We start from the raw sequence: 11,200 nt of genomic DNA on the forward strand, positions 1-11,200 counted from the left end.
TTTACTTTGAAGTGCCTAAAAAAACAAGAGCCTGTAAAAGGGTCTCAGCCGATTAATAGATACCCTACAATTTTAAAGAGAATTAACATGATATTTATATGCGAAAATATTACAAAATTAACTTGAAAATCAACGGCGATTGAGAAACAGCCAAACATAAAACCAAGGCAAAGTAGGTATATAATGCAAAAGTTATCGAAATTTGGTAAATTTATTATTATATATTATTAATTAAGTATAAGAAAATCATATAATATATTATAATATAATATATAATATATATTATATAGTGATATACTCCTTTCTGTGCATGAACGAGTATAGAATATACAGAATAAAGCAGATGAGTCTAAAATCGCATCTGCCCCATATTTCAGATTGAATTTAAATCTCGTACACATATTGTACAGTTCGCATTTGCCATAATTCACAAACTTTCGCCCATTAAACTTTTTTCATTTACTACAAAGTCCAATACAAACAACAACAGCAATAACAATTAACATAAAAAATACAATAAGTGAAAAAGTTGAGAGCTTTGTTTTTTATTACTGAAATGTAAAGCTTTGCATTGGTTATTTAAATTTAATCATGTGTGTTAGTTTTACCTGCAGCCAAATAGGCGTCATATGGTGGAAAAATAATACAAAAAAATATAAAATATGAAAGAATTTCATTGCCTTTTGCAATGCAGCTAAATTTACCTTGCCAACGAGTAAGGTCGCTTGCAAAAATAAAAACCTTGACAGCAACTCATGCCACGCCCAACGCCCATTCCATTCCATTTGTTGCGGGTTAAGGTCGAACCTGGCTCACTGGCCATAATATTATGCTGCAGACACTCGCACTAACAATGGCAATGAAATGCAGGCAGGAAGGCTGGAAGGCCGACAGGAAGGCAGGCTGGCAGGCTGGAAGGCGGGCAGGCAAGGCAGGAAAGGCAGGCATGCTGGCTGGCCTTCATCCGTGACGTTTAGCCGTAAACGGATTTATAGCAATGGCAGCGCATCTGCGTTCGCCTTGAAGCCTTAGGCACACAGGACATCGTTTCAAGGCAATCCCCTGCTTTGCTCTACTTGCACTTGTTTATGTTGTCATTATATTTAATCCGACATATGACAAGAATTAATGCTGACGCAATTTTTAATTTTACTTGTTCATACACGCACACACACACCAATACATATATGGTTGTGAAGAGAGCAAACGACAAACTGCAAAGTGAACGCACAAAAGATTTTTTCTATTCTTCGAAAGCCACTCAAGTGGTTTTAAAGTGCTTTCAATGTGACGCGACTGCGTCTTAAAATCTTAGCTATGTGCCAAAATCAAAGTCAATGCCAACGTTAACAGAAGGTCAATAGCTTCGCAAATGTTGCGGCAGCAACGGCAAACATTTCACATAAATGCTTCTAAAGTGCAGTAAAATCTAAAAAGAGTCCAAATTCATTGTTGTCCTACTTTTCAAAAAGCATTTTGAACCACGCGCGTATACAAATGCATCTCTAAGTGCGGCTCATCGCATACATCGATATGTTTTACATTTACCTATGCGATACATTTGCAAATATCAGCATATTGATATCGATATGTAACAATTCTACAGATTCGATAGTCTTTAAAACGATGTTGTGACCATAAAGTCGCAGTGTCAAAATCAAATGATTCTGTCGTTTGAATGCAACCTCGATAAAATATAATCAATGCATAACATAAAATAACTAACAAATATAATATTATAACTATAATAAAAAAACACTATAGTAAAAACTCAATCAAAAAATTCTTTAAATTGAAAACTTAATATTTAACATTTCAAAATTCACTATCAAAATCATTCACCTCGTTACAGTCAAAAGTAACCATTGCTCTAAAATACATTGCGATATGTAACCGCTTATGATATATCGTCCATCTCTATTTTGACGCGTGCTCTTTCTTTCCTCTTGCTCCAACATGGCTGATCAGGTAAGACAGCGAAAATGTGTCCGAAATTAAATAAAATACGTCATTTATAGCATTGCTATAACACAAATTTATTGTGAAATGTGAAATTAAGTGCGTTGTGAGTTGAACAATACATTTGCTGTGTAATATGCCGCGCTGCGAATGCATTGTTTTCTAAAAGGAGAAGCAACAGCGAGTGAGGCTCACATTCAACCTAACCACACTTCAACGCATGCTGTTTACGCTGCTAAATACACTTGGAATTTGATTATTATTTTTGTAGCAAACAGAACGCTCATTTCGCAAGCAGCACTCAGTGCCGACAATACGTCGTAAGAGTGTTAATGGCAAGAAACGTTTGCGTTTCTATCGTCAAGTTGGGCTGGGCTTTAAAGTACCAGCCGAGGTAAGCGCTCCAAAGCAAATTTAACTAATGTTGCGCCCCCCTCGTTTTTCTTCCGTTCCATGCCCCACCTGCACGTTTGTGTACCCCGCAACCAATGTAACTTGTATACCATGCTAAACAGAACGAGCGCGCCTTCCAAAAGCAGTTCGGTGTTAACCTAAACCGTAAGGTCAAGCCCGGCATCACCAAAAAGAAGGTGCTCCGTCGCTACCGTGATGTTGGTCTCGGCTTCAAAACCCCCCGTGAGGTAATGCATGCTAAACAACAGAAATTACACTATATTATTAACATATAAAACATGACTCCATCTAATCCTTTTTCTCATTTCGTGCAGGCCATTGATGGCACCTACATTGACAAGAAGTGCCCCTGGACCGGTGATGTGAGAATCCGTGGCCGCATCCTTACCGGTGTTGTACGCAAAACTAAAATGCAACGTACTATTGTCATTCGTCGCGATTATCTGCACTTTGTGCGTAAATACAGTCGTTTCGAGAAACGTCATCGCAACATGAGCGTCCACTGCTCTCCCGCCTTCAGGTATATATACTCTATAAACCTGACACAACCCTATATATTTACATCTACTATGATGATAAAATCATGACGGTCTTCATAAAACAAATTGCTGAAGAAACTTGACTCATTTTTACTAAAAGTAAAAATACTGACAACTAATTTAAAGTTTAACTCATCAGCTTTTTACTCAATTTTTAATTTATTAATATATTTATTTCGTTTTCTGTGCTTGCAGAGATGTGGAGCATGGCGATATCGTCACCATTGGCGAGTGCCGTCCTCTCTCAAAGACCGTGCGTTTCAACGTGTTGAAAGTTAGCAAGGGTCAGGGCGCTAAGAAGAGCTTCAAGAAGTTTTAAGTGAGGACAACCGCTATGGAAGAAAATAATATTTGTAGCATTATTCTTTTTGAATAAAACAAAAAAAATGTAAATTTAACCATTCAACTTTGTAGAATTTCCTTTTTTCAGAATTTTCAGCCGGCAACATTAACCACTTATCTTGAAAAGGTGTGTATTAAGTAAATTAATTATAGAACTTAATTCTAATTTTATTGATGATAAAATCATGACGGTCTTCATAAAACAAATTGCTGAAGAACCTTGACTCTTTTTACTTAATGTAAAAATACTGAAAATTTAATCAAAATTCGTTATGTTATGTTTATGTTTTATACTAAAACTCTCCTTTATCATTTTTCAGTTCTCCATTGATGACTTTCAAGAGAACCCTTGGATTATACAAAATATTACTTTACTTAAAATAAAGGACACTTGATTAAAATAGAAATATAATTTTTTATCTTATTGACATGGGAATAGAAACATCAGTAAAGTACAAATTGAAGTAATTGCTTGTACAGGTTGAGCTCATTTCAGTTTCCCAAATGCTGAATTTTTGAAACTATGCTAACGTTTGTGGTTCGCACAAAAAAAATTAAAGTAATTTTTCTGTAAGTATTTTTCTATACACCATTCAAATTGCGCGCCTTAATGACACCTAGAAATATATACTTATCATTTGATAATCTGGCATCACCACACAACCAAAGCTATTTGCAGTCCATTACTTTGCGGAGCTGCTTGAACTTTAGTACGATCGTACATGCAATTTAAATAGCGCGCAACTTTCCAAAGGAAAGAAGCAGAGCGAATGACTTGCTATTCGATAGTCTGGCAACGTCATGTTTTTGCACTCAGCTGTCTACGATGCACTGGCAACACTCACTCAGACGCTAAACAAAAAAAAAATAAACCAGAAAAAAGGCAAAATGGAAACAGCGGGACCTAATGCAGAAATTGGTAAAACTACTATATATTTTAATCAAATTTGGCATTCAAACATATATTTAGCTTATGTAAAGTGTCTTGACACAGTTAGCAATTAAGCTAGTTGGTCTCTATGAAAAATAATCAGCAATTAAAAACTATCTAAAATTTTTTGCATTCTTTGTGCAGAACTGCTTGAACGCGTTTTATTGCGTCTGGGCAATGCGGATAGCGATGAGAAGCTCGAATCGACAGTGGGTAAATTCCTGACACCCGTCATCATCAAAATCAATTCTCCGCACAATGTTGTGCGCTCTAAGGTAATCATATCCCTGAATGACTTAGCACAATTTTGCTTAGATCTATTGTATATCAATTAGGTGGTCGAGGTACTGACACATATAAAGCGTCGCCTCACATCACGTGGCCAGGTGCAGATACCAGTGGAAGCACTCCTCGATCAATATGCAGGAGCAGAGAACACCACATTCCTTAAGAACTTTGCCATCATTTTCATTAGCATGGGTTTTCCTCGCCTGCCGCTGGAGGAACAGACAAAGCTAGCTGCCAAGGTGGTCGGCTGCGAAAGCAAGCTGGAGAACTATCAGGATAAGCTATTTACGCTGTTGCTGCCTATATTGAGTGAAATGAAGATACCCGATGATCCGGCACAGCGTGGCGATTTGTTTAAATTGCAAGAGCAGCCGGCAATTACTGCCAGTTTTTTAACCTTGCTGCAGGATGTGCTGTTGCTCCCCTATGGCATCACACAAGATCAGGATGTGCCACCAGGACTTAGTCCTTATAGCTTTAAGCGTGTCATTGCAAACAATTGGCGTGCCGAGGAGCTGGAGAAGATCAAGAAGGGCATCGTACGCTTTCTGTGCGGAGGAGTTTTCACTGATAATGAGGTTTTTGTGCTTCTCGTGGTTGCTTCAGCTGATACGCGCTTCAGTGTGGCCACGCCAGCCATTGCCGAGCTAAGTAAATTGTGCACTATGTTGGATTTTAGTAGCCCAGCTGTGACATCCTCTCTATACACGCTATTCATTGGCAATCAGCATCAGTTGACGGAGAGGCAGACGCGTCCCTGTTGCGCTCGAGTGCGTCAAAAGCTGTTGCAGTATCTGATCAAGTGTCGAGGCAAAGGCATCTACGTGGGCAAGGGTTTACAAGTGATCTTCGATGGGCTCTTTGGCAACAATACCAATCAGAAGTGTAAAGTCCTTGCACTGCAATTCGTGGAATTGGTGCTAAGAGAGTAAGTCAGATAGAACATCAATAATATACAACATGCCCTTGCTAATCGCTTATTTTTCTCACTTCGGCAGGGGTCCACGTGAAGTCGTCTCCAAGGTATCTAAAGTTCTGCTAACTGGCATCACAAAAGTAATTGGACGCGACTCTGTAGAGCCAAATGATGTACAAAATGCAGCCTATTCCGCTTTAGCACAACACGCGCGCAGCTTTCCGCAGGATGTTAGCCAGGATTTGAAGCTAGTGCTTGGCTACTTTAATAATCTAGCAACGTGCGCACCCGATTTGCATAGTTCAATACGCGAGGCTTTGGTGTCCATGGCGCCAGCATTTGCCTGGCAAACGAAGACCAAATCAGATGCCATGGATGTGGACAAGCAAGGCGATCCAGGAGAGGTGCAGTTAGATGGACAACAGCATCTGCTACTGGCCATGCTGCTGGACAATGCCGAGTCCAAGATACAAATTGTGCAGAATGTGACAAGTGTCTTCCTCACCAGCTGCTATCCAGAGTTCTATGCACCAGCACGTTATTTGTTGCTGCTCATTGCAGGAGAACGGTGCGCTTTATCTAATATATCTATATATATGCATATCTAATCTATTTCGATCCTTCTATATGTAGTAACTCCTTGCGAGAGAATGTGACTACCTATTTGTATGGAACGTCGAAGAAGGATCATGTTAACTATAGCATGCTGTCTTCCATTGAGCATACAGGGAAACATACTAGCGAATCGATTAGCGATTTTAATCATTTATCACTCGAACAGCGACGCGTCTTGCTTCCCAGCTTTAATATTATGATGTCCCATGTCCATGACATGGCCAACAAGCGACTGAAGAAGAGCAGCGCCTGCGTTGTTTTTGGAAGGACTAAGCTACCCTATAGCCTGGAAGTCTACGAGGAGATACTCGACTATCTGCGTCTCTGTTTGTGGTATTCGGCGGGCATTGTCGCCGCACCGGGCGACGAGAAACATACTCCAGAGCTGCGCAAATATATAATCACCAACTACGATAACGTGGAGTCAAATGCCCTGCAACAATATTTACTCTTTGTGCAGCGCGGAGTGGAGGCTAAGCGAAGTAAGTCTTGTATGCCAGTATATAGTAAAGAAATTATATTCATAATCAAAGCCATCAAGCAAGTCGTGCTCCAGCATATCTATAATCGAGGCTAACAATTCACTCAGATTTAATTGAAGTCCATCTGTAAACTAAGTTTGTCTGCCTGTCTGCGCACTCTTGAGAGAGTCAATTATCTTTTGTTCAGTTTATCTCTTAACAACAACATTTCTATATATATTTTAGCTGATTCCACTCTATTATGTCTCTATGATCTGTTGAATGCTGCACCCGAGGTATTTGCACCGAAGCAATTGCATCTGCTCGAGCCGCTGGGCAATTCGCTAAAAGATGTTTCCGAAACAATGCGTCTTAATGTTGCCCAGGTCTACGGCATACTCTGGGCTTACGGGCTACCGAGTGATAAATTTGATCAGGAGGTGGGCGATTGTCTAAACAGCTTAACGCAAAAGACACTTGAGCATAAGCATGGCTGGCTTTTAGTCTTGGGTCATAGTTTCAATCGCAAAATTGAGCAATTGCGGGAGCAAAAGTCGAGCAAGGACTATACCAATTGGATTCAGTTCGTAAATGCTGTGAAGATTATTGGTAAGGGTTAATGTAATTTATATCTGCGATTATAATGTATAACACCAATTGTCCATTCCCAGCTAAAATGCTAACCGAATCGCAGTGGCTGCTCATCTCAGCAGCTGTCAAATGCACCTCAATGATTGGCAAAATGGTTGAGATACCTAACGTGCCAGTGGAAATTCAATGCAGCACCAGCAACAACGATGACGATGAAGATGCAGAGATGACCGACACAGAGAACATTCAGATATCCACGAAAATGATAATATTCAGCGTTATCTTTCAGCTGCTGCGCAGCACCTCCGTTAGACAGAAGATACGCGAAGAGGCAGCCAAATGCTTGGGCTATTTGGCTATTGGAGATGGCGCACACTTTACAAAACGCAATCTGGACAAGTTCCTAACGCTGGCCAAGGTTCAAAAGGATGCGGCATTAAATATTGCCATCTCGGAAGCAATTGTCAGCACATTGTGTGGCTACGATGTGAACAGGGGTCCACCAACGGCGGATTTTGTGAATGTCCATTGCAACGATGCAGATTTCGAGCAATTCTTGATCGCCTTAATACGCTTGGTTAGCGAACCTAATCCACAATCGCGACAGGCCATATCAGTTTGGCTGCTCGCTGTGGTCAAGCATTGCAGCAATCGACCCGCTGTGCTGAACAAAAAGCAACTGCTGCAGTTTGCTTTTACGGAACTGCTGTCGGATGATAGCGGTGCGTAGAATTTATATTAAATTTAAAAAACATTCATTTTTATTGAAAAACAACTCTTATTTGCTTACAGAATTCGTTCAAGATGTAGCTTCCCGTGGCTTGGGGTTGGTTTACACTCTCTCCGATTCGAACAGTCAAACGGATCTGGCTAATTCTTTGCTGGATCAGTTGATTGGTGGTAAGAGGCAGGTGAATCAGGTCACTGGCGATACAGAACTCTTTGCCGAGGGCATGCTAGGCAAGACGCCAACGGGTGGCAATATCACCACCTATAAGGAACTCTGTTCGCTTGCCTCCGATCTCAATCAGCCAGACATGATTTATCAGTTTATGCAGCTGGCCAATCATAATGCTACCTGGACCAGCAAGCTGGGCGCAGCATTTGGCTTGAAGACGCTCTCCGCGGAGTCGCGACAGAAGATGCAACCCTATTTGGGCAAGATAATACCACGTCTATATCGTTATAAATACGATCCGACACCCAAAATCCAAAACTCCATGATATCTATATGGGATACCATTGTCAACGACTCCAAGGAAGTAACCGAGCAATATTATTGGGAGATCTTGCGCGAACTCCTCGACAATCTGACCTGCACGGAATGGCGTGTCCGCATTGCATGCTGCTTGGCTGTGCGGGATTTGCTTAAGCGTTCCAATGGCTTGCGTTTGCGTTCCGAAGAGAAACTATCGTCATCTTCTGCGGCTGCCTCAGGCACGCCTCGTCGCGTAACGCCCGACACGATGGATGTGGATGAGCTGCCTGAACCGGAGCTGCGTGAGCTTTGGTATCAACTATTCCGCGTCATGGATGACATACACGAGGGCACACGCATGACTGCCCAAGGCACAGCCTCATTTCTGGGCAAGCTATGCGTCCTAGCTGCCTCCGCAGAGCATGGAAAAACTGGCACTGCGGTCGCCACTTCCATTCTTCCCTATCTACTAGAGACTGGCGTTGGTCACAAAGTTGCTGACATACGCAAGGTCAGCATTAAGACTATATCGGAAATGATTGACTCGTCGGGCGCTATGATTGCACCACATCTTGCCACTCTTATACCCTGTATGCTGCGCGCTACAGGCGAGCTGGAAAACACCAAGCTCTCGTATGTATCCACACGTTTGGGCGGCGACAATGAGGCACAGGAAGCTGTTGACAGCCTGCGCGCTGAGGCAGCTAAGTCCCATCATACCATGGAGACGATCAGCAAGTGTGTGCGATTCATTGATTACCCCGTGCTAGAGCGCATGACACCGGAGCTCCTGGAGCTGATGAAAAGCAGCGTTAATCTGGGCACCAAAATTGGTTGCGCACACTTCGTTTGTCTGGTAAGGGAAGAAGACACAAACTCTCCAATCTCAACCCAACTTGTCAACAATATAAATTGGCCTCATCCTCATCCTTTTGGTATACAGAAACTGATGCTCCTCTTGACTTTCATCGTTACAGGTCAGCATACGTCTGGGCAAAGAGATGACGCCGCTAGTGGGCAAATATTTGAGCGCCTGTCTTGGCGGCATCAAGGATCGCAATGCCACAGTGCGCAAATACAATGCAAGCGCCATTGGACATCTGATGGGATTGGCCAAGGTAAGAGTGCAGGTTAACTTATGCCTTGCTCAGTGCTTAACCCCTACCAAAAAATCCTTCACAGGAACAATCAATTAAGAATCTTTTTACCAAACTGGACAAGCTGTATATGGAGCAGCCGAATAATCGCTCCATTGCATTGACCATACAATCGATTAATAAGCGAAACCATGAACTGCTCAAGGACTACATGGACTGCATGCTCCCGTTAATCTTCTTTGCCATGCACGAGGAGCAGAACGAAGAGAACAAGGCGAACATTGAGCTTTGGAAGGATTTGTGGATTGACATTAGTCCTGGTGATGCGGGCATTCGAGTCAATCTGCCTGTCATCCTACCCAAGCTTGAGTCCTCGCTCACCGATGCCAGTTGGTCGCGCAAAGCGCAGGCAGCCAATGTCATCCAGAATATTGCAGTCCGTCTCGGCAGCTCCCTCGAGACTGAGGATCGTGTGCGACTCATCAAGCTGCTGCTCAGCGGAGTTCAGGGACGCACTTTCGAGGGCAAGGAGCGTCTATTGCAGGCATTGGCTGCACTATGCAAGCAACTTGATCGCCAGCACGAGATCTGTCCGAAAATTATTGATGCAGCAATGCGTGAGGCACGCAAACAAGAGCCTGTCTATCGTACTATGGCATTGGCTGCTCTCGGGGAAATATTGGATGTGCTGGAGGCGGATCGCTTTGAGGAGGTATACAACATGATCTGGTATTTGCTGGAGAAGAAGGAGCTGCGCGCTGTTGACTCAGATGATGATGATGAAGCTGGCTGTAGTAGCCTAGTTCGCAAGGACTTAACAGCCGATGAGCGCAACAAACGCGCTCAAACGCTTAACAAATTGAAGGAGGCTGTTTGGGAGACCCTTGGCAAATCGTGGCCCAAGCATGCAATCGAGACTCAGCACAGATATCAACTCTTTTTCGCCGAGAATTGTACGAGCATTTTGAGTGAGAGCACACGACCTGTACAGGTGAGCCTGCTGGCTGCGCTAACCAAGTACGTGGAGCGCTTACACATCTTCGACGAGACAGCCAATCTACCCGACATACCGCTCGAGCGTAATAATTTGGAAAAGAAACCGAAGACGGAGGCGCCACCATTGCATACCCGCGAGGCCATCGTGCAGAAGATCTGCAGTGATGTCCTAGCAGCTGTCACTCTCGCCGCTGGCGTACCCCATACAGGACTCAAAAAAGAGGCACTCAATATTGTCCTGATGCTGATCAAGCGTCTCAGCTTGACCAGGGATCAGGCTACGTTGGCGCTGCTCAAGCAAAATTTCGAAACAAATCTGAGCAAGTTTCAGCGGGACTCAGCGCCCGAGGTACGCTGTCGCATCAAGGACATAGAGGAGAAGCTGGGACGACTGGAACAGCATTCTACCTGAATATAAAATGGCATCAGTAACCCCATGGAAAATACGATTATATATAGGCACTTAAACATCCAAGCTAAGAGCGGTATTTGGAAAGAATAAAAACAAATTGAGCTATATTTATGTAATGAAAAATCTATAATAATAACTTATATTTTGCATTGATCAGTGACCGAGGTATGTTTTGATTAACTCCTCAGATATATACATATATATATATATATATATATAAAGTGTTTAGGTACATCACTAAACGTCTAACAATTAAAATTCTTTGGTTCACTAACTGTCAGAAAAAGTTCCCTTCCGATAACATGCAATACTTAAGGTATAAATATATATATATAAATATATGTATATATATCCCAATAGACCTCGCGTGTCTACAGATCCAATTTGTAATACTTTTAATATTTGACTTGACTACAAAACCTGTTGACTCGATTTGATAGA

At 42.3% G+C, this 11,200-nt stretch overlaps 2 protein-coding genes across 4 annotated transcripts; both read left to right on the top strand.

Annotated features, from left to right (window-relative positions):
• The first annotated feature begins 1,883 nt into the window (after nt 1-1,883).
• LOC111598013 (40S ribosomal protein S11) lies at nt 1,884-3,308 on the top strand. 3 transcript variants are annotated; one of them, XM_023313012.2, is made up of 5 exons: nt 1,918-1,968; nt 2,231-2,353; nt 2,475-2,600; nt 2,688-2,893; nt 3,108-3,308. In XM_023313012.2, the coding sequence occupies exons 1-5, from the start codon at nt 1,957-1,959 to the stop codon at nt 3,229-3,231; spliced, it is 591 nt and encodes a 196-aa protein (XP_023168780.1). In that variant the 5' UTR covers nt 1,918-1,956; the 3' UTR covers nt 3,232-3,308. The 3 variants fall into 3 exon arrangements, with proteins under 3 accessions (XP_023168778.1, XP_023168780.1, XP_023168779.1); XM_023313010.2 differs by lacking the exon at nt 2,231-2,353 and having other exon boundaries at nt 1,884-1,968; XM_023313011.2 differs by lacking the exon at nt 2,475-2,600 and having other exon boundaries at nt 1,921-1,968.
• Nucleotides 3,309-4,051: 743 nt separating this feature from the next.
• LOC111597925 (proteasome-associated protein ECM29 homolog) lies at nt 4,052-10,909 on the top strand. The gene is made up of 10 exons (XM_023312877.2): nt 4,052-4,173; nt 4,330-4,460; nt 4,521-5,401; nt 5,472-5,957; nt 6,023-6,486; nt 6,712-7,074; nt 7,137-7,778; nt 7,849-9,110; nt 9,232-9,372; nt 9,437-10,909. The coding sequence occupies exons 1-10, from the start codon at nt 4,056-4,058 to the stop codon at nt 10,757-10,759; spliced, it is 5,811 nt and encodes a 1,936-aa protein (XP_023168645.2). The 5' UTR covers nt 4,052-4,055; the 3' UTR covers nt 10,760-10,909.
• The last annotated feature ends 291 nt before the right edge of the window (nt 10,910-11,200 follow it).

This window comes from Drosophila hydei, unplaced genomic scaffold (assembly GCF_003285905.1).
Source record: "Drosophila hydei strain 15085-1641.00,03,60 unplaced genomic scaffold, DhydRS2 tig00008130-arrow-arrow-pilon, whole genome shotgun sequence".
NCBI lineage: Eukaryota > Metazoa > Arthropoda > Insecta > Diptera > Drosophilidae > Drosophila > Drosophila hydei.

Excerpts from the sequence above, each read along its gene's own strand:
- LOC111598013 (XM_023313012.2), top strand. Across the intron at positions 2,601-2,687 it reads GCTTCAAAACCCCCCGTGAG|GCCATTGATGGCACCTACAT; the intron begins GTAATGCATGCT and ends CATTTCGTGCAG. Across the intron at positions 2,894-3,107 it reads CACTGCTCTCCCGCCTTCAG|AGATGTGGAGCATGGCGATA; the intron begins GTATATATACTC and ends CTGTGCTTGCAG.
- LOC111597925 (XM_023312877.2), top strand. The coding sequence starts at position 4,056 with ATGTTTTTGCACTCAGCTGTCTACGATGCACTGGCAACACTCACTCAG. Across the intron at positions 4,174-4,329 it reads GGGACCTAATGCAGAAATTG|AACTGCTTGAACGCGTTTTA; the intron begins GTAAAACTACTA and ends TTCTTTGTGCAG. Across the intron at positions 5,958-6,022 it reads CTGCTCATTGCAGGAGAACG|TAACTCCTTGCGAGAGAATG; the intron begins GTGCGCTTTATC and ends TTCTATATGTAG.